At 49.0% G+C, this 27,989-nt stretch overlaps 1 protein-coding gene across 2 annotated transcripts; it reads left to right on the top strand.

Annotated features, from left to right (window-relative positions):
* Nucleotides 1-439: 439 nt before the first annotated feature.
* On the top strand, nt 440-27,194 carry Camk1g (calcium/calmodulin dependent protein kinase IG). 2 transcript variants are annotated; one of them, XM_047520976.1, is made up of 13 exons: nt 440-514; nt 8,547-8,667; nt 13,024-13,152; nt 15,897-15,971; nt 18,473-18,611; nt 19,239-19,362; nt 20,725-20,800; nt 21,872-21,984; nt 22,744-22,822; nt 24,764-24,851; nt 25,074-25,498; nt 26,050-26,177; nt 26,311-27,194. In XM_047520976.1, exons 2-12 carry the CDS (start codon nt 8,576-8,578, stop codon nt 26,138-26,140), a joined length of 1,431 nt encoding a protein of 476 aa, XP_047376932.1. In that variant the 5' UTR covers nt 440-514; nt 8,547-8,575; the 3' UTR covers nt 26,141-26,177; nt 26,311-27,194. The 2 variants fall into 2 exon arrangements, with proteins under 2 accessions (XP_047376932.1, XP_047376933.1); XM_047520977.1 differs by lacking the exon at nt 440-514 and adding an exon at nt 7,689-7,767.
* The last annotated feature ends 795 nt before the right edge of the window (nt 27,195-27,989 follow it).

Here is a 27,989-nt window from a genome sequence, read left to right as displayed (position 1 = left end):
GGGAGGGTGTTTAGATAATATATTCCAGCAACTGAGTGGTTAAAAGGTGGAACTGAGGCACACAGTCCTAGAAAGCCTCTCTGACTTGCTGTTATCTTCCCATTCAGGCCAGCAAAAAGTTATAAGTTGATGCTTTTTTTTTTCATTCTCACTTTCTCTCTTTCTAAGACACTCATCAATACAAACACAATTCACACACACACACACACACGCACGCACACGCACACATGCGCGCACACCTCAGGCATAAAAGGGCTCATTCCAGCAAACCTTTTTCTGATACAGCTCACTGGGAGGGAGGGAAAGCAGAGCAGAAGAAGGGAAGGGGAGATGCAAGCCACCCTAGCTACTTTTACTTCCCTTTAAGGCTGCCTGGTTACGGTCCTAGGAAAGAAAACCCCTGCATTCCTCCCCTTTAATTGGGTTTATTGTTAAAGCACTGGAGCAGCTAATCCTCACAGACCTGTAGGAGCAGGAGTGGAAGCCCAAGAGCACCGTTCTTCCGAGTCCCTGGGTAAGATGAACCTGTTTATTTTCTCGCTTTGGGGGTCTCCTTGCCTGGTGGGAAGCATGCAGCGCCTGGAGAGTGGGTTTGAGGAGCCACTTCTGTGAGCGGCTTGGGCATTCCTTTGAGCCCCAATCCCAGTCTTCTGACTCTTGCAGTCTCAAGGGTAAGTTGGAGCTGCTGTGGAAAATAAGTGTGAATGGGGGTCTGAGTGGGACTTCCCTGGGGAGCCATCTGACCATCACTTCTGGGCTGGCTCCCCGGGAAGCTTGTACACTTCTGGGCAGGGAAAGAGGAGTGAAATATCTGCCCGTGCCCCTGGCTCCATCCCAGGGAGGGGCCCTGTCCATCTGCAGAGCATCAGGACCTCCAGCCCCCTAGCACCCCTCCCTTCTGCTCACCCTTCATCTCTTAACCTCTCTGACCCCATCTGTCAAATGGGGAAATGCCTGCTCCGCCCACCTCTCTGGGGTTTGGGAGGGGGAGCAAGGAGAACCAGTGGGCAAAAAAGAGATTTGTAAACAGCCCAGGGCTCTGCAAACCCCAGGGAGGAGGATCAGTCTCAGGCCTCCGGACAGGGTCCGTGCACAGGCTCCAGGCTTCCTGTCCCCGCTGCGCTGCGTTAAAATGCAGAACATGGGCACGCTATTGCTGTCAGTCACAAGATAGCTCCTTCACCTTCCCCAGGGGCACGTCCACCTCCCTGGAGACTTTAAACTTCCCTAGTTTAGTTTTCTGGTAAAGCTGTTACACGGAGGTCTGGATCCACCACCGCCACCCCCATCCGCACCGTGGCCCCTTCTCTCCACGTAACTTTGACGCACAAACATTAACCCTGAGGTTTCCGGAGGTGGCTGCCAGGGCTGGCGCTGGTCTGGCTGCAGTGTGCGCCTGGCCAGCCTCTTGCTCTGGAACCAGATACACTGATCATGAGGAAAATCTCTGGGAAGGGTCAAGAGAGTCAAGCAGGTTTCGCCTTGGGTAAGGAGACAATCTTTTCCAGATCAGAAGCCAGAGATAGACCCTGGCCTCTGTCTTCCCTCCTGAGACCTGAGCTTAACCAGGGCCAAAGATGAGACTCACATCTGAAACAGGCCACAAATACAAAGTGCTTAGTAATACCTGATGTGGGGACCATACAGTTTATGATATGCTTTTCATTTATCTTCTTAAGGACAATCCCGCAGAGGGTGGTGGAGTATATATTGTTATCCCCTTAGCAGAGATGAGAACACAGAGGCTCAACATGGTTAAATGGTTTGCCTGGGATGGCAAAGCTGCATACTGGTGGTATCTATTTGATGGTGGTAGCACTACTTTGAACACAGATCATCTGGTAAATTCAGTGACCTTTCCATGTTGCTACATGGTGGGAGGGTGCAAAAGCACTCTTTAGAAAGATGAGGCAAAACTTTGGGGAAAGCCTGAGTCAGAAAAGATTTAATCTGGAGCCAGAAGAGGCTCCAGTAATAGAAGCAGTGCCTCCAGCCTCAATGCTGATAAGCTGAGCACTTGGGGAACTCAGCCTTCACAGACCACCCAAGCTTTGTTTTGGGGAGCAGGGAGGGATCATTCAGGTGCTGGATTATTGCAGGACAGCATCACAAAGAGGAAGGTGGAGATGCGTGATGTCCCCACAAAGAGAAACAGGAAAGAGGCAACAGGTTACAAGGTATAGTGACAAGAGAACTGGTGTAGGAGTCTGAGGGACTGGGGCTCCCAGCCTAACTCTGTCGCTTCGTATCTGCTTGATTTGGGGGCTTTCTGAACATTTCTATTCATCGATGCTTCAGCTATGCCACAGTGTTAAAGTGGCAGTGAGGCATTAAACAAGATTGTGCAGGGTGCCCCACCCAGTGCTCGGTCCCTGGCGATGATTACTACAAGGCCCGGGAACAATACTGGTTGGAAAGGAAAGGCGTCCCCTCTCAAAGGAGAACGCCTCCCTCGCTCCCTCTCCCCCCTACACATGCACACCCGGCCAGAAATAAATTGCCACACGGAGTGCTTGAGAGTGACGGCGCCCAGCCTCAGACTGCCAGAGCCAGCAGAGTGAATGAGCTGCAGCATGAATGAGAGGGGGAGCGGCTGCGTCTGCAAACAGGCTGCGTGCCTGGTGCTACAACTGCGGGCGCGTCGCCATGGTCAATGGCAAGGGGAGGCGGGGAGCAGCTGCCAGCAAGAAAGGGAGCCAGATGGGGTCAGGGGGCCGCACAGCCCGTGAATGAATGTCCCCAGAGGGAAGGCTGATAACTCAGAGCTTTGTCCCAAGTTCAGCCTGTCCTTCCTTCTACAGTCCTCTCTCAGGACAGATCCTTGCTCACCACTTCTGGGAGCCACAGGAGAGAACCTGGCTGGGACATTTGGTAAGGTTGAGCCCCACGCCTGTACCAAGGAGGCACCTCCTGCATGAGAGTCAGGCTTACCAGTAGCGCATACGACACACAGGTGGCATTACCCTTAACTCCTCAGAAAGGTGCCTGAATGGAGATCAGCACATGGCCCTCAGAGAAACCTAACATAGGTGTGGTCTCCTCCCATTTGAGGACCAGATGAAGTAGTTGGCTTGCCTTCAGGGCCATGATATATGAAAATACAACGCAAGATTCTCAATAAGATGAGATGCTCACACTATAAGAGGCATGTGGGACTGAAGGTTAGCTGAGGGAAGAACAGATTCATGTCCCCTGTCATGCTCACTCCTATTTAAATTGTTTTGTTTCTCTTGCTCTTTTCTCGGTGGTTGGTGTATAACTTAGATGCCTACAATGTGGGCCCATGGACTGGCACTTAGAGGTTACAAAATGTTTTCGTGCCCATGGATGCATTACTCAAAAGGAATGCAGGGAAATAGAGCAGGCATCATCTTTCCCATTCAGCAGATGAAGAAAGTGAGGTCCAATGTGGTTAGGAGCACATTAAGAATAAGTGGGAAAATCTTTGCTCTCTCCATTGACTCCTATGTGTTGACCTCTCAGTCACCAAGTGAATCTATAGAGAATGGGCTTCATTTCCGCTATGAGAAGCACATTATAAATCTTAAGCAACACATGGATTCTGGCTTATTACTGCTGCAGGACTAATTTGGTTTTGGTTGCATCTAAAATAAACGGCAGGCAGAAATTGAAAGACCTTCTTGCTCAGTTATTCTGTGAACAGAAACTGGCATGGGGCTCTGGTCTTGGAATGCAGGGCTAGCACAGGGCTGGGGATAGAGGGAGCCTCTGGGGAACTGGCCTGGGCTCTGGCTAGCTGACAAGGCCCTGGGTTGCAACCCGTGAGCTGTAAACAAGTTCTGAAAGCTGTATGGACCCAGCCATGTGCCTGTGACACTGAGGAGGGTAGGACTGTGACGGATGCCAGTGGACTGCTAGACATTTCATATGTGCCTCCAAAAGAGGAACAAACACAAGGCATTAGCAATGGTCTCATTTGCATCTTCCAAAGTATGCTCTGAGCAACCCCAGATCCCCTCTCTGATAACAGCTGTTCCAAAAGGAAAGAATTTTACCATCAACTAAATTCAGGAAATTCCACATTAAACAGCCTTAAGTAGGTTTCTTTCGCAGTCCTCAGAACTTTTAACAAGCTAATGTGGATCATGAATCTCTAGGAAAGGAGACCATGGGACAGCAAATCTGCCTTCCTTGTGGACAGTCTTCCTGGACTAATATTCTAAAAAACAAACACCAGGGAGCCCTAATTTAATTCAATCTCCTTTTCAGGCTTTTTTTTTTTTTTTTTTTTTTTTGACTAAAGTAAAAGATGGAAACTCAGAGATGTATAATGATCTACCTGGGGCTGCACGGTTCCTCAGTGCCAAGCCAAGACTGTGCCAAAGCTTGGCTTCTTTCTAATGCACCTCTCAACCCAAAAGATGCTACAAAGTCTAATATGGATCAGAGTGCAGGAAATCGTGAACCCCAGGCAAGAATAATTCCCAGCTTTAGCCTTTTACCCCTTTATAATCTGGTGTCGTATATATTTCTATGACTTCGTGTGCCCCCATCAGGAGGTAAAGAGCACTTTCTTATTAAAGACATCCAACTGATAACCTCCCTCTCAAAGCCCACAGACCCTATGGAGTCTTGTTCCCTAGAAATAAAAACCCAGGAAGCAAAGAGTATAAAGCAGTCTTAGGGTGGACAGATTCTTCTAGATGAGTAAGAGAGCCCAGCAAGCTCTGGAAGCCAGAGGCTTGCTCACTGTGCTCCTGAATGATTCCCACCTCTGTTCAGAAGCCCTAAGCAAAAGCCCTGGAAAAAAGCATGGCAGCCCTTCGCATGGGTGGAACTGAGGCGTGATCTCTGGGTTTAGGACTGCAGAGGTGCTGCTCCAAGGATCTCTCCATCCCTGTGCCCGTCCCTCCAGCTTGTCCATGCTCGAGCACTGTGATTGTTCTTTGGTTGCGTATACATTGCACCAGATTGAAACCAATGCCTTTGGATTACCACGTGATGCTCCCAGGACTCTGGGATGTCATAACAAAAGGTTAACAGCTATTCCTTTAATAAGCATCTCAGAGCAGGGTCCTAAATGGCTGTGACTCAAGTAGGAAAATTTGGTGGGGAGGCTACATGGGAAGCGGGGACAGAGGTAAGAGTCTAGGGAGCGTGTCCAGGCAGTATAAGGTTATGAGGTGATCTGACACTTCTGGGTTATGTGGTGGCGACAGGGAAACCGTCGAAGACACACCTCATCCACCTGACAGGACCAGTGCTGCTCCTGGGACCAAATGGAGCCTGGGAAGAAGAGAGTTGAGGCCACTTGCCTCCTGGGCTCACGGCCCAATCATTTCTCACCAGTGCCTCATCAACGGCTGCCACCAAGGATCAGACAGCCTGCCCCCAGGAGCATAGTAAGGGCTGCATTCAGAGGTGGCCTCCGCCCTAAAACTGCACTGCCAGTCCTTCAGGAAGAACTTTCCCTCTGTATTCTCCTCCCTAGCTGCAAAATCCGCGCCCCCCAAGACACCAGGAAGATCCGGCCTTTGGTCTTTGAGCACTTACTAGGAGCCGGGCATTTCACTAGGCCAGAGGAAGATGACTAAACAGACCATCTTTATCCACGTGGAGTTACTTTCTAGTGAGGAGGCCGACCTCAAATGGGAATTTCAGATGGTCATGTGTATTACAGAAGAAAGGATCGGTTTGTCCGGGAGGACCTAGGTAGAACAGTCAGCAAGGCGCTCTTCCAGTGCCTCAGCAAAGTCCTGCTGACCAAGAAGTGGACACCCCAGGCCCTATGTACTCTGTCCCTGAAGTAGTGATGATGGCAAGAACCCAAGGCAATTCTGTCTCCTGTGGCTTTTCTGCCCTCTCCTGCTGCTGGGCAACAGGTAGAGCCTCACAGTGAGGGGCGGGTGGTTACCACTCTCTGTACCAGAATGCAGGTCTTCTGGCTACATGTTCCTCTCTAGAGCAATGTAAAGAATGGATTTTCACCCCCACTTCTATACCATCTTTAGCCCAAATCCTCAGCCTTCCCTGACCAACTCTGCAGGGTCATCTTCCTCATTCACTTTTTTTAACCAGAGCCGAACCTTTAACGTATGCCAGGCACAGTAATAGACACTGTGGATTTAGGCACGTGGTCCCTGTCTTTTAAGCAGACTGCCTGTGGTTTTGTTGCTTATTTATACCCCGATATACTTAGGTTTGGTCTTTCCAATTTGAATGTAAGCACTTTCAAAGTCAGGCTCATATCACAGGAATGTTTGTATTTAGTCCAGTGTGTCCACACTTAGGTACTCCAGGAATGCTTGCTGAACCTCTACGGCTCAAAGATGGTCCTGTGAATAAGATCATTTTCTTTGTCAGGAGCCACCTTTTCAGAGCATTCATGAGGGTCTTCCTCTGTTGAGGAGTGAGAGTCTGAACCAGGCAGGAAAGCCAAGTCCACTGCATCTCCTGAACCGCGGATGCGATTCCAGCCGAAAGCCTGGGAGAAGTCTGCAGCGGCTGCCCCTGCGCTCTGAAACCCGAAGCAAGTTGTTACCGGAAATAGAGTGAGAGGCGGGGAGTGCTTTGGAAGCAAATGAGAGCAATATTGGAGTCTCACGCTTCTCAGAATTTTTTTCTTTTCCTCTGAAAGGGCCTAGATTACAGAAGTCAGGAGATGAGGGGGGAGGGCTTTAGCAGAAAGAAGCAGGGTGCAGCCGGGAAATGTGCGCCATCCCTTTCCAAGGCCACCATTAGACCTGTACCATGCCAGGTATGGGGGTCTTGAGGTGGTCTCGCTGAGGTTCTGGAGGGGTGGAAATAAAGAGTCACCGGGAGGCCAGGCGGGGGGTGGTGTTAGATCTGGGTCTCCTGTGTTTTCCACATTGCTCTGATGATGAAACGAAATTGTTAGGATTCAGTGTATGGGAGGAGGGGTGGGCGGGAAAGATGTTTTCCATGGCCTCGGCTAAGAATATGTTTTTAAAGCTATTTCAGAGCCATGGGGAAGAAGGAACAGTGAGTACAGATCTGCTAATGAGGTGGCGAAGCCTCCTGGAGAGCAGGCAGTCATTCCACCGGGCTCCAGAAGGGGGAGTGATGAGCATGGCCAGTGGCCCAGGAACGGGACCAGGCTCTGGATTGCCCCTCACCTGGGAAGGGAGTAGCCACAGTTCTGTCGCTCTGTGAAGGGGCAGAGACAGGTCTACCCTTTTAAACATCCCATCCAATATTTACCCAGAGCCCCTGCATTCTTCAAGACTTTCCAGCTGCAGTGTGCCTCCCAAGAAGAAGCTGCCCCTGGAGACTGGGTCTGAAAAGATTGATATGCTGTAGCAGACAAGTTCAAATTGAAACCTTCCTATTCCCCACTTTCGCTGCCTGGCGGGGTGGGAGTTCGTGCATTCCAGTTGCCAAGCACCCTGATAAGTGGAAGCTTCTGAATTTGGAGATCAGCATCTGCAGACTACATGGCTAAACATACCCTGAACAGTTCATCTTGCTCAGAGAGATCTCTGCCAGTCAGATCCAAGAGGTTAAGAACTAACAGAGGGAGAAGTCAAAATCAGGTTGACCTCCAAACCTGATTCTTAGCTGTGGCAGCATAAACGTTTATTCTGAGACTATTAGAAGACCTCAGAAATTCTACATTTTTAAAGGTGGAGATGGAGGGCATTGCCTGAGAGGGGCAGCTATTAGACATATTTTCCTACTTCTCTGTCAAGTTCAAGGAGCGTGGATGGAGAGGACTTAGGTAGAAGTATGTCACCCATCACTCCCAGATACCCAGTAACTCTGCCATCCAGGTTTCCCCAACACCTTGTAAGCGCATACGCATGAGTTTGCTTGCTCACCACCTGTCTCCTTTGATTGGCAACTCTAGGAGGGCAGGGCCATTGGACAACATATTGTCCATTGTTACATATCCAGCAGGGGGCACATCATAGGTGCTAAATAAATATGTGTGGACTGCTGAATGAATATGGAATCCAGAACTCTGACAGGGTTAGGATACAATTCAATTCAGATTTTAGTGAATAACTGTTTACCCAGCACTGTGCTGGATTTTGTGGGAGCTGCAGAGGAAACATAATTCTCGCTCATTTAAGCTATAACAGGTAGGGAGAGTAGGAGGAGGAACAGTTTGGGGGGGTGGCAGAGCTGTGATGTTAGAAAGGAGTCGGGCTGACTCTGTAGTCTGAGTAAACATCTTGGTGATCATTTGGGTAACACAGGAAACGCCTCAACTCGGCTCAGATCCCTGGAGGTGAGCATTCCCATGTTATTCTATACCCATGCACACTGTTGCCCTTAATTAATGCACAGGTTACAAAGTAGGGTTCCACCACTGGACTCTAAACTCCTCCATCAGGTAGCAAGAGTGATGCTCATGTAGCAGGTATTCAAGAAATTTGTTGTAGTGATTTTGAAAAACCGAAGGGGAGAATACTCTTATTTTTATCAATTATCCGTGTTTTGCTCTCAACCCTTCCTTCTGGCCATTACATAAATGATGTATTTTAGATTCTTTTGCAACCTGTTCCCAGCTTATTTGAAAACCTAGTTGATCGGACCATTTTTTTTCCCTCCCTCCAACAAAGCATCCCCAGAAGCTTCAACTCTGGAGGCGATGGGTCGAAAGGAAGAAGATGACTGCAGTTCCTGGAAGAAACAGACCACCAACATCAGGAAAACCTTCATCTTCATGGAAGTGCTTGGGTCGTAAGTCCTAGGGACTGGAAGCCCCTGGTGGCCTGGGGGCGGGGTGCTGGGGGAGAGGTTGGAAGTGTTGTTCTGGGAGCAGCAATGGATAAACTGGACCGGGGCTGCTGTGACTTATTCTCGGTACCCTAAGGGACCTAGGGGGAGTTTATGGGCTGGGGCTGGGAGAGTGGAGTGAGGGGAGGGTTTGTTTAATACCTGGGATGACTTAATGCACTAGAGTCCTCCGGGAACACCAGGCCCTTCACCCCAGGTTCTGCATCCATCTGAGCCACACCCAGTGGCCCCCATCATACCTCCAGATCTGTGACAATGTGTGCATTCTCGCCCTGGCAAGAGAACTGGGGAGCACTTCTGGAGGTTCAGTGATCCTCGCACCTTCCTGGGCGTCCTCCTTTCCCTCATCAGGGATCAAACCAACCTCACTGCGTGATTTAGATGAATGAGAAGGGGCTTCTGAGGCTAGAGCAGCAGCCCCGCCTCCTCTCTTCTCTGCGTCTCAGTGCTTGGCCATGCCATTGTCCAAACTCCTACCAGCCCGCAGGCGCCTGAGCTGGCCCCTTGACGATGATCACACAGCTGCAGACGCGAGACAGCTTGTCTGGAGCTGGCTCTCCGCTTAGTCCTGCCTCTCCCCCAGGAGGCTGCAGTCTGACGCAGGCGGGCAGCGCTCGGGGCCACGGGCCCCCACCTCTTTAGAGCCCCAGCTGGTCAGCTAATTAGCCGGGGCTAATTGGGCCTGGGTGGTGAGGAGCGTTCGTGGGACAAACTCTCCCTCTAGCCCATCCTGGCCGAGCGGCTGCACTCTGCCCTGGCTAGGAGAACAGCAACCTCAGATAATGACAGATGCCCTCACTCCCGCTGCAGAGAGGAAGCAGGCATGGCCGCAACAGCCCTCCGGGCCTTCCTGGCACAGGCAGAGTGCCAGGTTCTGCACACACCAGAGGATCTCAGAGGTAGTGCTGGCCATCAAAGTGCCCGTCTTCCATTGGGGGTCCTTGCCAAGACATGGGTAGTTGGAGAGGGGGTTTTGGCAGGAGAGGGACAAGGCTCATGAGTGAATCGGAAATGATTTGTTAAGCATCCCTAAAATGAAGGGAAGTGGGGAGAAGGAAGGCCAGGCTGACGAGAGCGTCCCCACCCCTGCTATAGACTTGTGCTGAGGGACTGTCAGAAGACAAAAGCACCCTCCCCGTAGGAGCTCAACAAGGTCTGCTTAAAAACAGCTAGACCTAGAGAGACACTGGTCATCTGAGAGCTTATCACGCCAGCTTTGAACTGCAAATATGCTTAAACATAAGGGAAAGGTGAAATAATAGTAGAGTGAACATTAATGTACCCACCACCTACATCCAACAGTTGTTGACATGTCGTTATACCAGTTGACTCTCCTGTATCCTCTGGTTCCACATAGGCAGATTCTACCAACTGTGGGTCAAATATATCCAGAAAAAATGCTCATCTGTACCCCAAAAATCTGTTCAGAATTTTTTCCAATTACCATTATCCAATAATACAGTATAACAACAATTACATTGCATTAGATAGTATAAATAATCTAGAGATGATTTAAAGTACACAGGAGGAGATGCATAAACTACAGGCAAAAACTGTATCCTTTTATATAAGAGACTTGAGCATTCACGGAGTTTGGTATCCCAGGGGTCCTGGAATCAATGCCCACAGATGCTTAGGGATGTATTTGTTTTACACACATATTTCTCTGAACCATTTATTAAACAATTTGCCAATACCGTGACATGTCACCTCTGTCTACATCACCTAGAATAAGTCCCTGCCTGTTTTGCTTTGATGCAGGCAGACTTGACTGCTCAAAACTAGTTCTCCGCTCCCCACCCTGACAGTGGCAAGGTAAAGCCCTCTAATCCTCCCGCTTTGTCCCACCCCACCCCAATGCAGCCATGATGCAGGACTAAAGCAAAGCAGCCTGACGGTAACACCCTCTCAAATTGCCATAATACCACACGACTTTAGGTGGCGCCATAGGCAGACCGTGCCCTATGGATGGTTCCCTGGGGTACGGGCAAACTGAAGGCCCTCATTTGATACCATTCCCTGATAGACCCCAGGGTGGGTATCAGCTCTGAAATCAGGGGACCATCCATCTGTGGTTCCAAAGGTTCAGGTTGAAAGGAAGAACTCAGAAGGTGAATTCTAGCATGTCACAGCTGAAGAAGTCCTTGAGGCCGTGAACTTAACTGTCGTTTTATAGATTAAGAAAGCGGAGTCTAAAGATAAGTAGGACACACACTAATCCTCTCCAGACCCCATCTTGCCCTCCATCCACTAGACCATCCACTCCTTCAGCGAATGTTGACTAAGCATTTTCTATACACAACCACACACGGGACCTGGTGCCAGCTTCAAGCACCTTCCGTTATGCCCCGCCTCAGACTTCACAGACCGGGACATTCCACACCTCCATGCTCCCTCCGCCCCTCAAGCCAATGCTAGAGGCAAGCTACACCTCCAGCCCTCCACACTGCCTCTCATGCATCCTCCCTACCCCCACGGGAAACACTTCCAACTCTTCCCCCCTCCCATACTGGGTCCATTCAGCCCTTAAAATTCAGTGTACTGAGCTCAGTGTACTCTTAAATCAGGGGTGAAATATTATGTGCTCCTCAGCTATCCCAATAGGTCACTTTGTACACTTTGCACAAATTAAGACAAAGGTGCCCCTTCCCCAGCACTCTGTCTTCTGGAAGGAAAATGTTGTAATAATTATCCTGTGAGTGTACATAGGGGCTACGAGGTGAATAGCACCTGTTGAGACTGCAGTGCACAACCTGCCCAACCACTGCCCACAGGATACTGTGTTAAGTGTCGGTTTTCTGTGATCTCATAATATGCCATCCTTATCTACCTGGGTCTGTCTCTCACACTGGATTCTAAGCCCAGTACTCATCCCAGTGCCTGACACAGAGCTTCCATCAGGAGCATTCACTGAATGTCTGATAGCCTTTTTTCAAATTGAATGATAATTGCTTACTTGTCTGTGCTCCTTGCTGGTCTGCAGGCTCCTTAAGAACGGAAATCCCCACCCCCCCTTTTTTTTTTTAATCTTCAGTGTCTAAGACTCAGTAGGTGCTCAACAAATCTTGGCTGAAGGGATGAATGAATGAATGGACGCACAAGCAACCTCTGAAGCTCTGATGAGCTCTGTGCGGCCGAGGAGTAGGAACCAGACGCAGGAAGTACCAAGTATTTTTTAATGCAGATTTTCAAAGTCCTTGCAAAAGCTTGACTGTGGCTGGGCCTTCATTCCAGGATTCCCAGATGGCAGGGGAGAGGGTGGCTCAGCTATTCCCTCATTTACATTCCATTCCTCCTGCATCGCTAGGTATTCTCCATGATTTTATTCAAATGATGTTAAGAATAATTATAGTATCTAACACATATGGAGTTTTGTTTTTGGTTTGGGTGCTGGGGATTAAACCCAGGGGCACTGTGCCACTGAGCTACATCCCCAGTCCTTTTTATTTGTTATTTTGAGACAGGGTCTCACAAAGTTGACCAGTTTGGCCACAAACTTTGAGATCCTCCTGACTCAGCCTCCCAAGTCCCCGGAGTTACAGGCTGTGCCACCATGCCTGGCAAATATATATGGCTTTAATAGATATCTAACCACTTTGCATATTTAATTTATTTAACCTTCTAAACAACCAACCTCACAGATCAGCATCTAACAATGTTCTCACTTTTCAGATGAGGAAGCAAACTATAGAAATTAAGTAACTGGCTGCCCCAAAACCTGAGATTCTAACATGGACAATCAGACTCCAGTATCTACCTTCAGCTTAGCTGTTATTCTTCATAGTGCTGTGGATCAAACCTAGGGTTTCGTGCATGCTAGGCAAGCACGTACCACTGAGCCACATCCCTAGCCCTTTACCTGGTCTCTATAAGACCCCCTGCAAACGAAGAAGCCTGAAATTTGGAATGCTACCCTGTTTTCCCTTTTTGGTTCCATCTGCTCTCTTCAGAGAGTCTGCTCCAGAAGCTGCGGGGTTGTGTCTTTAGTCCTTGCAGACTCCACTGAATGAATGAGAGGGTGCCCAGCTCAGAGGGATCTCTGAGATTATCACCATCTAAAATGGACACGGTAGTCTTCTCTGCCCCACTGTGTCTGAGCCTTTCCCCTATTGCCACTACCACTGCCACTCCAAAGGGTCACACTGCACCTTCTTGCAGTCTGGTAGCCCTGCCATCTGTGCAGCTGGCCCAGGCCCACAGCGGCAAGGGGGACTCATTACTAGTCATTCCTTAATACGCTCCAGAATGGTCTCTAGCCATTCAGAATAAATTTTATCTCTTGGTATCTTCCCCTCTCAGAGGAGCATTTTCGGAAGTTTTCCTGGTGAAGCAACGGGTAACTGGGAAGCTCTTTGCCCTAAAGTGCATCAAGAAGTCACCTGCCTTCCGGGACAGCAGCTTGGAGAATGAGATTGCTGTGTTGAAAAAGTGAGTGTCTCTTAGGGTCGCAACCGTGGGATCACAATGTGCCTTTACCAATTACCTTTGAGAAAAACTGGGCTGCATTTCCACATCCAAAGACGCTGCTCCCTTTGAGACGATGGGTCAGTTTGGTCAATCAGCTAAATGTAGTCAGACAGCTGTCCTGGTTGATTTTTTCCCCCCAGAAAATTGACTAGCAAACCCACTGGTGGCAGAGCTTGGTTTTGCATGTAGGCCAGAGAACAATTAGCTTAAAGGAACAAAAGTTAATTGATAGCCAGCACCAGGAAGAATCAATAATTTAAGGAGACAGCATAAGACTTGGAAATTAGCTTCAATTTGATCAAAAACAAATGCAGGTTCAGCACTCCAACTGCCATGTAACCATTGGGGACACTAACAGATCATCAAATGTTTACAGCAAGACTCTTACAACAAAAAGATGAGGCAGACAAAATTCCTTAATCTCGGGAGCTCACATTTTCTAGGTGCCCACAACAAACTCTAATCCCACCCAAAGCGGAGGTGGAGCATGGAGAACATAGGGATTCCTTTTACCTACCTGGGTTCCATGAACATGGGTTGTTAGGTACATTTTCAAAGAAGGACCTTAATGCATGAATAGAAATTTTTAAGGGCATGAGGGGAAGTACAAAAAGGAAGTTCAGGCTGAGAGCAGTGTAGAATCATGGAAGTTCAAGGGCTACTAGGGAAAAGTGAGTGTTAGAAGTCCCTGAATTTGAAATGTGTAGCATCAAGGGAAAGGAGACGAAACTAAAATGTGAAATGGACCTCATTGCAAAGGATTTTAGATGTCATGATAAAGAACATCAGCTTTATTCTGTTGGCAGAGAAAAGTCCCAGAAGGGTTTTAAATAGTCACTTGATCAAAGGAGTATTTTAGAGCCATCCCTCAGAAGCATGGTGGAGGATGAGTAGCACAAGACCAGCCAGAGGGTGGGAGACCAATTGTAAGACTTTCAAAACAATCTAGGCAAAGGTAGTGGCAGGGCCATGCGGGGACAAGAAACCTGAGGCAAGAGACAGTTCAGAAAGAGAAGTGACTGGATTTGCAATTGACCAGTGACTGTAGAAGAGAAATCATGAAAAATGATCTGAGATTGGGCAAATGCCCACTAAGTAGAGAGCAATATCATTGCTCGAGGGTAAAGAAGAAAAAGGAGAGACTCAGAAGTAGAAAGAAATTGTTTGGAACATATTGATTGTAGGTATCCATGTATCTCTACGTAGAGGTATCTAATAGGATGCTAGAGATACAGGTCTGCACTCCATGGACTCTAGATTCATCAAGAGCAAAGATTATGGTGGTCTTTCTTATCATTGCACTGTATCAACAACATAAGTACTATTTGTTCAGCGAGTGTGTAATCAATAAAGTAATGGTAGCATCATGGGTTTATGAATCTAGTTGAAACCATCAAGCAACAGTGCAACAGGTCTCTATTTTTAAAAAGAGCTTAAATCAGATAGGTACAATTCATTATGTAGTTGCTATTTCCCAGGCCCTAACTTAGCATTTTTTATGCATTATCTCTTTTAATCCTGATATTACCCTATGAGAGAAATGTAGGAATGTACTCATCAGGCAAGGAAAATAAGGCCTTAGAAGATCTGAGAAAGCTAGTTCATGTTACCTAATTAGTAAGTGCCTGATCTAGATCTGAATTCAGGCCCAGCAGACTCAGGTTCTAAGGACTTAGTCCCTGTGCTGCACAGCCAGGGTAAAACTGGCTGAAGACATCCCTCCTCCCACGCATGCCCAGCATTGCTGCCTGGAAAGCCAAGCCCCTCAGCTAATATGATTAATCCACTTGACTCAGTTCCTGAGTAATCACAGACCGAGGTCACCCAGGGCAGGGTTTCCCAGCACTATTGACTCTTCAGACCAGATCATTCTAGCTGGGCTGTGCACGGTTGGATACCTAGTAGCATTTCTGCCTCCACCTTCTAGGTGCCAGTAGCCCATCCCACCCTGACAGCAACCATCAAAAGTATCTTCAGATATTGTCAAATGTCCCCTGAGGGATAAAGACATCCCCTGGTTGAGAACTGCTGATCTAAGACATCACACAGAAAATAAATATCTTCCTTGTTTTCCACAACCTCCTGGAATAATAAATTTTCAACAACTTCCTCCACGGTTACCTAAGAGGGAGTTCAGCTAATCTTCATCTCGCCTGTTGTGTTGTACTTTCTCCAAGCCATGTTTCTGAAAGAGAGATGGATATTTCCATGGTGTAGAATAACCTGGCCTTGGGTACCTTTAGTCTTCCTCAGTGGGTACCCCTTAGTCTTCCTTAGCTCTTCTTCTTCTTCATTTTTTTTAAAGTTCTGAGGATCAAACCCAGAACCTCATACCTTAGTAAAATCTAAGCACACACTCTACCATTGAGTTATATCCCAAATCCTTCCTCAGCTCTCTAAACTTTCTCTTTTGCTAAAGTTTAATAAAAAACCTGGAGTAATATTGAAATGTTTGTTCCTTAAAAATAAGATGATCAATTATTCATTCAATCAATGTGGATCAAACACCACCCTGGGAATCTTTTCTCTGGAATTACTCTTTAACAACTGACTTACTACAAAGGATCCCCAAGGACGCAGACTTCCTAAAAACTGCCATCTAGAGTCTCTAGCAGATACTCTGGAGCTGGGGCTGCATTCTTTGTCCAGATCACCTGAACCACACATACCTTTGACCCTGAAACCTACTTTTTACTTTTTCCTAGGATCAAGCATGAGAACATTGTGACCCTGGAGGACATCTACGAGAGCTCCACTCACTACTACCTGGTCATGCAGCTGTAAGTGAAAGGCGGCTCGCCTCCTACACAGAGGCCTGCGGGGGGCCTGCGAGGCCCAGAGGGGATTAGTCAGTGGTGAGAACATGGCAACTAAAAGACAAAAGCAGAATTAGTCCAAGAGGTTCTCAGTTGCCAAGACTTCTTTTGGGGTCAATACACCTCCGATCATAGGCATGCTGTGTGAGATGGGGAGTAACCCTGGGGTTGATTATTGAGTTGGTATGTACCAGAACAGGCTTCCCGGTCATTACAATATTTCCTACAAGTGGGCAAAGAGCTGTCTGTGCTCTTCTGCCTCCCCATTCCTCCCCTGGGACTTTCTGGGACTTCCCCCCAATGCAAAACTAAATGGGGTAATGCCAGGTATAGAATGGGCCACCAGAACCCTTCTCTGACACCATGATCTGAGTCCATTTTGACCAGTCCATGTCAATCAAGTGGATAGAAAATGTATTAACATCATTTCAGGGTAAAATTGCTGTAGAAGGGGAAGTCACAGGTAGATAGATTTAAATTCAATATAAAGACTTTCTCAAAAGAGATCCACTCAAAGTTAAAAAGTGTCAGTATTTTGTGTGTTCATCTGTAGGACAGAAATAGAATGTCATTAGAAAAGGTCTCTATGTCATTGTCATATCCACATAAGAGTTCTACCTGATGATGACTGCATGTGGGTTGGCCAGTGTTCCTGAGGGCACAGCCTTGGGTTCAAAGACACCTCTGTAGTGTCTAAAAGGTCTGCACGCATCACTCCTAGAGACCCACACCACTCTGCAAACTCAGCGTGGCTGGGCACAATGAGTTTTGACAGACGGGCCACTTCCTCAGAAATTTCAGTGCACTAATTTGATTAATTTGATTGGTTCACGAAAGCCCAGGAAAGAGACAAAGCAGACAGTCAAGGGACTGAGGTGGGAAGGGCCCAAAGTGGCAATAACCAGTGAGCAGGGACCATGTGGCACCTTCAGGAGGCCAGTTCAACAAGATTAGCACACGGATGCTCTGCAGGCTCAGGGAAAACAGGGAGGCAGGCAGGTTTAGATGTCACTTTGGAGCCACCAAGCCTCCTAAGAGCACCACTCCAGGACCCAGGTCATTCGTAGTCAGCTGTGTTTGAAGAGCATCTTTCTTGGGAACCTCCAGTTCCTACCACAGAACCCAGACCCCAAAAAGAGAAACAAGGAGAGCAAGATGGTATGGGTTTGATTGGAGACATTCTGTTCCTTCATTGCTATATGATGCTGTCATCTGATGTCATGTAACAGTGGAAATGGGGGCCAGGATGGTGAGAGCATCAGAAACCCCAGATCATGTTCAAAATAGTCCAGGGATGTTTATCCCAGAGAAGAGGAGGTCTCAGGGGAGCATTCCACGAGCTTCACATACTTGAAAAGATTCCTGTAAAAAGATGTTGTGTTTGTTTTTTGCAGTCCCAATGGGTGGAATCTGTGTCTTCTGGAAGGAATTACAGGGCATCAGGTTTCAACATAATACACAGAAATATTAAGAAGTCAAACAATTTTGTCATCAGAGGCAGTGAGCTCTCTGACACTTATGCATTCCAGCACAGACTAGAAAACTTCCAGGCAAAAATGATGTAGATGGTATTCAAAAGATGAAAGGTTGGACTGGGCACAGTGGCACATGCTGGTAATCCCAGCAGCTTGGGAGGTTGAGGCATGAGGATCATGAGTTCAAAGCCAGCCTCAGCAAAAGCAAGGCACTAAGCAACTCAATGAGACCCTGTCTCTAAATAAAATACAAAATAGGGGACTGGGGAGATAGCTCAGCTGGTAGAGTGCTTGCCTTGCAAGCACAAGAGCCTGAGTTCGATCCCCAGTACCGCAAAAAAAAAAAAGAAAAAAATACAAAATAGGGCTAAGGATGTGGTTCAGTGACTGAGTACCCCTGAGTTCATTCCCCAGTACCTGCCCCCGCCAAAAAAGTAATGGGAGGTTGGACTTGCTGTTAAGCTCCTCTGCATCCTGAGACACGATGCCATTTGAGTCTTGAAACACTTCTATGCTCTACCTATAACTTCAGCTTTAGGTAGTCCAGTTTTCCAAGATGAGGAAAGAAATCCTGATATAGACAGAATTGTCTCATTTTCACACCTTTTCTTTCCTACCAGTTTCTGTGTCACCTCTCTGGTTCATGATGGCTTCCTGTGTCCCAGGCCAGGAAGGAAGACAGATAAGGAATGTGTCCACAGTAAGGGATTATTGGCTTTTAATGCAACCCCAACCAGGAACATTTGCATTGTAAAGGAAGTTCCGAGAGAAACTTGGCCCAGAGAAATGACTCCCTAGCGATAGGTATCACACCAGACACCCAAGGAGGTGTTCTGAGACTGGAGTAGGCCTCCCCTCCCCTTAAAATCAGAGTTCATGGGCACCTTCCTGTTGTGTCTCAGCTCTATCTCCCTTGGACACATAGCAAACACATTGGCATTCCACAGACCTGCATTAAGTAATGGATTCCTGTTCTCACCCTGCACCCAGTGTTTCTGGAGGTGAGCTCTTTGACCGGATCCTGGAGCGAGGTGTCTACACAGAGAAGGATGCCAGTCTGGTGATCCAGCAGGTCTTGTCAGCAGTGAAATACCTCCATGAGAATGGCATTGTCCACAGAGACTTAAAGGTACCGAAGCCTGAGCACCCAGTGGGAAACAGAATGATCCTTTAGGAAAGCACATGGACTGTGAGAAGTTGAAGTGGTAAAACCCAAGAGGTTTGAACCAGTTTTACACCCAAGGTCTCTTTTGCCCTCAGATTCCTTAAACAAGTCTTGGATGGTTAAACAATTGTTGTTAATTTGCACTTCAAATTTTTCCTGAACCTTTCATCATGCCTTATCCTATTAAGATATCAAAATAATTCACACATTTCTGGAACCCAGTCAGAGTGAAATCAATTGCAACAAATTCTTATTGAGGGTCTACATGGCCCCAGGCATCACAGTAGAGTTTGGTGATGTCAGAGGAATTAACCAAGGGTTGGTTCCCTCAGGAAAAAACAAAAAAAAAGGAGTTGGTCCTGAGGTAGTTGGGAGAAGAGTTAAGGCTGAGCGAAGTCAGGACCGTAAGGAAAACAGGGAGCTCTGGGGTGCGGGAGTGAGGGCACAGGTTAAAGGAAGGAAGAATGGGGGAAGATGAGCGTGGTCTCAGAGTCAGGAGCCTAGGACTCAGCTTTCTTATATTGAGTAGAAGGAAAGAGAGATGTGTTTCAAGTGACTGTGTCCTATACCACCCCTTTCCTTCTCCTGCAGCCTGAAAACCTGCTGTACCTCACCCCTGAAGAGAATTCGAAGATCATGATCACAGACTTTGGTCTGTCCAAGATGGAACAGAGTGGTGTCATGTCCACAGCCTGTGGGACCCCGGGCTACGTGGGTGAGTCAGGGAACGGGAGGGAAGTTGACTAGTTGACTGTATTCAACCACAGGGATGTAACTCACAGAGAGCAGCGATTGTGAGGAGTCAGGGTTCACCTTTGGGGTTATCCAGGGAGAGCATCCACTTATAGGTTTAGGAAGCCAATCCATCTATCTCCAGAACTACACCTACTTCTTTCAAATCTGACATCTTTAAAGACAGCCTACCCCTGAGCCCTCTCCAGACCTTAGACTATACTTTGTCACCCCTGAAGACAGATCTCCTGTCTTCATCTTTCCAATGTGATCAGAACCAGAGACAAGATAACAAACCCAAAGATCAGTAGAGAGCTGAGGGACTGAGCACTAGCCCTAGTCCTCCCACTCTAGAAGAGACCTCCATCCCCAACTGTGGGGAGCCTAGAAGCACGGGGTATTGAGTTTGGGCTTAAAGAACCTACCTATGGACCCCTAAATGTCCACCCAAAGAAGCTGGGGAACTGGCAGAGGTGGGGCATCCCATCCAAACAGACCTGTGGGCTTCCAGGGCTCCTGAAAGGGTGAACGCAGGCAGAGTGCTGGTGAAAGCATTTCTGGGATCCCTGGGGGAGGAAGTTGAGACAGAATATCTGCTCCTGCCCATTTCCTTTAAGCCTATCATCATCTGTTTGCAATTAGGAAATGGGAAGCAGAACCCTGACTTAGAAAGGGAACCTACTCTCTCCAGAAAAGGATGGTCAGTTACTCTCCAGAAGATGTTGAGTTTCAGTGGGTACAAAGCCGAGGTACCTGCGTGAATACAGAAGGCAGCTCTCTTCGGCCTGGGTCTCCCAATCAAAGGAAGACCTGGTCTGTGTCTTCATGGAGCTCTCAATCTGATAGGGACCCAGAGTCCGATGGGAAAATTACTGCCTGCTCTTTAGGTTCCTCCTAACTAATGGGGAGACTCAGCCTCTGCTTTCCAGGGGCTCCTACTCTAGTGGGAGAGAGACAGCACCTACCTGGGGTTCTCCCAGTCTGAAGGAAAGATCTGACCCTTGCCCCCAGGGATCCCCTATCTGACTAGGAAGACAACGGTCCTACTCTCAGAGGGTACTCGGTCTAATGGGAGGACCAGCTCCAGAGATCCCTGGTCTGATGGAGGAGTCATAGAGCCTGTCACAGGGAATTCCCAGTCTGAAGGAGGGACAGCCTCCCTTCATAGAAGAGTCTTCCTAGGGGAAAAACAGCTTCTGCGCTTGGGAGTGTCAGTCTCACAGAAATAGCACCATCCCCCAGGCTACCCTGTTCCCTTCTCTAAGCTTCTTCCTGACCTTCAGCCCGCACCCCACAGCCCTCTTCTCTCGCCCCCAGCTCTGACTCTGACCTTGGTTTGCTGCAGCTCCGGAAGTGCTGGCCCAGAAACCCTACAGCAAGGCTGTGGATTGCTGGTCCATTGGCGTCATCACCTACATATTGTGAGTAGAAGCTGGCATGGGCTCAGACCTTGGGAAATCTGGGAGCCTGCCCACCCCTCCCTTCCCCTCCCCATCTCCATTCCTCCTCCAAAGCAAGCACATGTGCAAGTGCACACATATGTACACTTACTCAAGCACACATCTCCAAAGGTCGCTCTGTCCTAATCTCCACCGAGTTATGAAGCAGAGCCCAGCACACACCCACTGCTCAGCCACTTGGTGCTCCCTCCTCCTGCACCCGCCTCCCTTTGCTGCATATAAATGTGTGGAGTCCTATTCTGGAACCAGTAGTGAAAAAGCAAGAGGTCAAGGCAGGCGGGAAGCCAGGTAGACCCAGCACCACTGCATCCCAGCGTTCTCCCCTACCTGGTCTCCCAAGGCAAAACCATAGACTGGGTGAAGCTGGTCAGGACCTCTTTTTTTTTTTTTTTTTTTTTTTTTTTTCTCCTCTCCTTACATTGTGGGGCTCTCCCTTTCCTGACCTGCTCACCACCCCTTCCCCATCATCAATCCTTGCCTGCAGCAAGCTTTGCTTTTAGGAAAAATAATCTGCTATTAGACATTTACCCCTTAGTGTGAATTCAGATCTCTATTTCCTCAGTTTATGTTGAATAATTATTCGGGTGCTTTCATTTACACAAAAAGACTCACTGACTGCCTATTCTGAGTCAGTCCCTAGGTTCGGTGCTAAAGAATAGAGCGACAAACAAGACAGCCTAAAAAATTCGCTCGTGAAAATCACATTCAGGTGGACATTCCACATCCTTCTCAAAGATATTTTGTACAGAGCATCCAAGAGTCAGAGGAAGTACGGGGAGAGGTAGTGAGGGTTTGGACACATGATATACAAAGATCAGGAATGCCTGGTCAGGACTGGGCTCCTGCACGGACAGTTCTTTATGGGACCTGTGCCATTCTTGAATCAGAGGTAGATCCACATCCTGTCACACTGCTGCTTCAGGACCCTCAGGCCCCGCCCCCATGAGTATAGTGCTAGGCAGGGTAGGAGAGAGACTGACCCAGGGAGGATGAGGTGCTTCAGCAGCCTACCTCCCTCCTGTCCCACTGCAGGCTATGTGGGTATCCTCCTTTCTACGAAGAAACTGAGTCTAAGCTTTTTGAGAAGATCAAAGAAGGCTACTATGAGTTCGAGTCTCCATTCTGGGATGACATTTCAGAGTCAGGTAAGGCCAGCGGGTGTGAAGGACAAGATAACAGGCTCAAGGCAGAGGCTGCCAAGAGAAAAGATCTTAACAAAGGATGACAGTCCTGGTTCTTCTAAGTCCCGGGGAGCTTACAGAACAAGCTGCCAGGGAAAGTAAAGAAATCTTCATCTGGTTCAAAGGCCAGATAAACTATTTGCATCTAAGATTCATGCTCTTATTTTCTTGCAGGCAGAACCAGTGTGTCTGGTGAGAGGGGCAGGAAAGAGGGTTCACTTTAGATGAGAGATCAGGAGGGCAGAGTCAGGCGGAGAGGAGAATTTCAGGCCAGAATGGCAAAACCAAGGGATTAGACACCAGGACAGAGCACGCAATGTCTGTGCATATGAGAAGGTGCTCACACATGCTTGCTGGGCCTGTGAAGTGGAGAGCAGAACCGGAAGGAGCTGGCACTCACACGTGTGTCCACGTGCTGCTGCTGGCCCATAGATCTGTGCAAATGCATGCACACATGGAGTGCAGGCACACGGATGCCTCATGACTGGTGGGGTTTCTGCAGTGCCGTGTGGGTGACTCTGCTTGGAGCCTCTCTTCTTGGGTGGTTTCTAGTGGGTTGTTGTGAGGTGGTTGGAATTTTTTTTCTCTTTTAAGACTCTTAAAATTGCCTCTTTGGAAGATTAGCTAAAGATGCATTCACTGCCACCCACCAGCCCGGAAGTGAATTTACATCAGTCATGAAATCTGGTCCTTAGCTGTCGTGTGTCTGATTGCTCTCCTTAGCCAAGGATTTTATTTGCCACTTGCTGGAGAAGGACCCAAATGAGCGGTACACCTGCGAGAAAGCCTTGAGGCACCCCTGGTGAGTGAGAAACGGCATGGACCCTCAATCCTCACCCTGTGGTTCCCAAAGCCACCTGACTCATCCACATGGCAGTTTCTTGGAACTGGCTTGCCCTGAGCCCCTGACTGTGGAGACATCCAGGAGCACACAACTGTTCATCAGTCCAGGGGGAAGTGCAAACAGCATTTAATCAGGCAGGTTCTGACCCAGGAGTAGCAGGACTGGGCAATTCAGGAGGCAGACACAGCGGGCGCTGTCATTCAGCAACCCTGGGAGTCGGTTCCCAGGCTTGTAGGTGTCAGTACTAGTTGCTCAAAAGAAAACCCTCTCGTGTCCTTAAGAGCATCCTTTTACTCTAAGATCAAACCTGTTTTGTGTGAAGAGATTTAAGAGCAATCACAAAGCAGACAACTGATAAAATGTATAAATAAAATCTTGAAACCTTTTTTTTCGTGCTACTCCCCTGATGAAGGACTTATAATATCTTCCCACTTCCTGCCATAGTGAGCTTAAATTCCTTAGTCTTTCTAGGTTTTCCCTAATCCGACCCTTTATCTCCAGCTTCATTTCCCAAGATTTCTAACGCACCTTCTTCTGTTCTAGATAGACCTAAAGTTATACTTCTCTTCCTGCCCTCCCCACCCTCTATTCCAAGCTCTTTCCTGACTATATTTCGGGTCATACCACCTGTGAGAACGGTCCTGCCTCCTGCCCTCTGTGTTGCATGTTTGCAAGTCCAGGTCCCTTCACAGAAGCCCATGACACCCGCAGTCCATGCAGACTCTCATTCCCCTTTATTAATTATGCAGCTTATGTCAACTTCCCTGGTCCAAGACATGAAACACACCACCCCACTGGATTGTAGGCTCCTAGGGATTGGGGTTTATATCTCTCACTTCTCTGGATCCCTTAGTGATTTTCCCAATACTGTGCACATGGCAAGTGTCTATGGAATTCTCAGAGATAGGTGAATAAGAGACCAAGGGGAAGGAGCATCGTATATCAGATGGCCTCACTGAGGAAGGCTTCAGGAGGAGCTGGTTGCAAGCAAAGTTTGGAACTAAAGCATAGTAATGTCACAAGTGTCCAGTGATACAGGAATCCATAAACTGTTTCCTGTAAAGTCTTTGCTGGCCACACTGTCTCTGTGGCAGTTACTTGACTACTGGGCCTTGCTGATCTAACACAAAATCATCCATGAAAACACCTAAATGAATAACCATGGCTGCATTCCAGTGAGAACATACTAGACAATCACAGACAATGGGTAGATTTGACCCACAGGCCATAGTTTTCCAACCCTGCTCTTAAAGCGTTTGGTTTTGCCAAAGTGGAAGCCCACTGTGACCAGCCCAGTGGGGCCGAGAAGCCCTGGTTCCAGCCCTTTCCTATTGTGAGTCTACCTTCTCTTGGGGGAATTCTACTCAGCTTGAACCTAGACCTGCATGCACAGCCCCTTGCCCACCCCCTGGCTGAGGGTTCACAGCCACCCAGTAGCCAGGTATCGCGTTCCCTCTGGCCGCAGAGAGAGACACGACAAACGTCTGAAGCTTTGGAAGTTTATTATGCACAGTCCCTCTCCTACACTTCTCTTACTCCCAGCTTCCGCGCACTCCCAGCTTCTCTTCTCTCAGCTTCTTCTCTCAGCTTCTTCTCTCAGCTTCTGCGCACTCCCAGCTTCTTCCGCCCCCTTACTCTCCCACCCACCAGGCTTATATACACTTCAACCAATGGGGCGGGGGGGCACACGAGGTAAACCGCGGACAGCTGCAGGCATAGAATAGGTACACGAGGGGGGCATGCTCTAATCACATTGTTAACTAGCCAATCATTGGAATTCGCTGGTTGTTTACTGTATAGCTGGCCGCTTTTGGCTCAGCGTCAGGCGCCATCTTGACCGTGCCCAAGGCTGGGGGTCCTGGAAACCCCGACAGCCAGGGACCCCTCCTGTACCTACAGGATTGATGGAAACACAGCCCTCCACCGAGACATCTACCCATCTGTCAGCCTCCAGATCCAGAAGAACTTTGCCAAGAGCAAATGGAGGGTGAGCTGTCCTCTGCAGGGGGTGTGCAAGCTGCTGGGGCGAGGGTGGCTGAGGCTGGGCTAGGTGGGGGCTAGTGGAAGGGCCTACCTCAGGGCATCCCTTCAGGCAATAGAGCTCCCCTGACCCCCCTAAATGACAAGTGGGCACCTTGGTTTCAAGAGGCCACAGGAAAAGGGGATGCTTGAGTCCCTTGGGGGCTCTAAGGATGCTGTGTTTCCTTAGCAAGCCTTCAATGCGGCTGCCGTGGTGCACCACATGCGGAAGCTACACATGAACCTGCACAGCCCCAGCACCCGCCCCGAGGTGGAGAACAGGCCGCCCTCCACGCAAGCCTCAGAAGTCTCTAGACCTGGCTCCCCTGAGATTACCATCACAGAGGCACCCGCCCTGGACCAGAGCACCCCACTCCCCACACTGACCCGGATGCCCTGCCAGCATGGACCCCAGTCTGTGGCCCCCGGTGGCAGGTCCCTCAACTGTCTGGTCAATGGCTCCCTCCGCATCAGCAGCAGCCTTGTGCCCATGCACCAGGGGCCCCTGGCCACTGGGCCCTGTGGCTGCTGCTCCAGCTGCCTGAGCATTGGGAACAAGGGAAAGTCTTCCTACTGCTCGGAGCCCACACTCCTCAAAAAGGCCAACAAAAAACAGTAGGTATTTTCAGCCAGCAACAGAGCCCGAGCCGTGCTCAACCAGGTCTGAAAGAACCCCTGCAAAGGACAGAAAGAAATTGACAGAAAGGCCTCTTCCACTCAGAGGCAGCTCTGAGAATGGAAAAAGACTAGATGAGGGGAAGGGGTTGCTTCTAGGCCTGTCCCTACCGCTCACTCATTCTGAGGCCATTGACAGCCAGGGAGTGTCTCCCTTTCTAGTTTGCTGAGCTGCAGAAGGGCTTGATTAACGTGTATTTACCTGCTCAGCCTGCCCCACAGAGACACTATAAAAGTTGAGTGAAGCAACAGAGATTGTAAAAGCTCACAGAAAACTGGGCGTATATGAGGAGTGTGCATTAGGACCTCCATGTTTGGGGAGGAAGCGGGTGGGAGCCCTGGGTGTCTTCTTTGTCTTCTCTGCAGGAACTTGGACTTTGGGAAGCTCATGAAGGGAGAGCTGGGCAGATGCCATGGCACAGAGAACTTGCCCCTGGCTCTTCCTTCTTCCTCCCTCAAATACTTCAAGACCTCTGCTGTCTCCTTTCCAGGAACTTCAAATCAGAGGTCATGGTGCCAGTTAAAGCCAGTGGCAGCTCCCACTGCCGGGCAGGGCAGACTGGGGTCTGTCTCATTATGTGATCCCCGGAGCCCAGGCCCGTGTTACTGTAGTTTTCAGGTGAGGCCTAGAGGCCGGGAAGCCCAGACGCGGGGCTTGGGGAGGGCTTCTATCCCAGAGGGAAAGCCCCACCCCAGGGTCTAAACGATGGTTCTGAGGGGACAGTGCCACTCTGAACACCTTTCCTTTGCAGGGAACATGTCCAACTCTTCTCTGCCTGTCCAAACCTGGCATCTACCCTGCAGAGGCAGAAGGGCAGCAAGTGGCGCTGGTTCTGGCAGGAGGGGGTTCTGATGTCAAACAGCAACCTGCTGCCGCCAGGGGCGGGTCTTCACAGGGGCCCCGGAGGAAGCCCCAAGGCCTGGAGGCTCCTTGAAGCTGTGGGCAGGAGGCGCGGCATCTGCCAGCTTCCAGGTCTCCCTGACCTGCCTGCTCTCTGCCCCTTCGCCCTATGTGCCCTGGCTCTGTGCAGTGTGCGTAGATAGTGCTCGCCTGGGTCTGTACTGTTTGTCGTGAAAAGCTTAGTGGACTGGCCAGGCTGTGCCACCTTCTCCAAGCAAAGCCATATGGAGCCTCTACTCAGACTCCCTGCTCCGCATACACTCTCTCCTGCCTCTCCAGCCTCTGGTCTCGTGGCCAGACTGGGCTCATTATCATAGCTGCCTGCCCATCTGCATGAACGCCAGGCAGCTCCCAGGGCTTGCCTGGGGGCCTCAAAACACTAATCCTTAACTCCAGGATTAGTTCCCAACTGCACTGAGACATGCCAGCCACTCGCAGAACATTTCAGACCCTCCCCTGCCCCACCTCAATCTAAAAGCAGTGCTACACCATCCAAGGTGGAACAGAAAGAAATTCATGACTGGGGGCTGCACGGACCTGTCACCCTGGCCCTAATTAAGTACACTGGAAGCTAACTATTTTCCTTGCAGCCAGGAGTTCCCATCTTGTCTCGGTTCCCTTGTCTCCCTGGAAGTCTGGTGCATTGTTCTTGTCCTTCCATAGTTTTCTTGCCCCCGCTCACCTCCAGCTTCATGCTCCATGTTGTGCTCAATAAAATGAACATATTTTTCTCTACAAAGCTTCATTTTATCCTTTCAAAGGCAGAAGCAGCTCAGGGACCTCAGCCTGTTTGGAGTGGAAGGTGCCTGACAGCTGTAGGTCAGGATGGAATGAGCAATAGTGGCTGGTGTGAAGTAGAAGCCTGCATTGTGCCGGGCACCTAGGAATGTGAGTTACACCATTCACAGCAACAGGAGCAGGGTCTGTGGAGCCTGGTGGTCCGGCTCCAGTGTCCGTTCTCTTAATGACTGTGTCAGAAGAACATGAGTTTGAGGCCCAGCTCTGTGCTCCCCTGTCACTTCTGTGACCTTGGGTGAGTTCTTAGCCTTTTGTGCCTTGGTTTTCTTATTTGTCTGATGGGAATAATGGTGTCACCTACGTCATGAGACAATGCAAATGATGTGTCCAACACAGTGCTCAATAAATAATTAAAATGATTGATAGTGATCAAGAAGTTAATGTAGATAAGATGCCTCACACCATACCTGGACTGTGGTTAGCACACAAATATTCATGCCATTCCATATTTGTATGCGTGCACACACACACACATACACACACACACACAGATGGCACATACTCTTTGAGATCTCTCTCAGATCCCTGGAGACATCCTAGTCTTTGTCCTCCCTCTGAGAGCTGTGTGAATCTGGACATCTTACTTCCCCTCTCTGGGTTTCTATTTCTACATCTTTAACTTGAAGCTGGATTGCTGTCCAAAGGTGGGAACTGCTTCTCTGGCCTCCTAGGGATGGGGTCCACCTGGTCCTGGGACAGAAGGGACCAGTCTCCCTAGGTACAGGTGATGAG

The sequence above is a fragment of the Sciurus carolinensis genome, chromosome 12, assembly GCF_902686445.1.
Source record: "Sciurus carolinensis chromosome 12, mSciCar1.2, whole genome shotgun sequence".
Lineage (NCBI taxonomy): Eukaryota > Metazoa > Chordata > Mammalia > Rodentia > Sciuridae > Sciurus > Sciurus carolinensis.
Note: the sequence above shows the minus strand (reverse complement) of the source record. Positions and strands in the feature narration are given on the sequence as shown.

What these genes read in the sequence shown, in the direction of transcription:
- Camk1g (XM_047520976.1), top strand. Translation starts at nt 8,576, where the DNA reads ATGGGTCGAAAGGAAGAAGATGACTGCAGTTCCTGGAAGAAACAGACC. An exon ending in GGCGTCATCACCTACATATT is followed by an intron (nt 20,801 to 21,871) that starts GTGAGTAGAAGC and finishes GTCCCACTGCAG; the next exon opens with GCTATGTGGGTATCCTCCTT. An exon ending in AAAGCCTTGAGGCACCCCTG is followed by an intron (nt 22,823 to 24,763) that starts GTGAGTGAGAAA and finishes CTGTACCTACAG; the next exon opens with GATTGATGGAAACACAGCCC.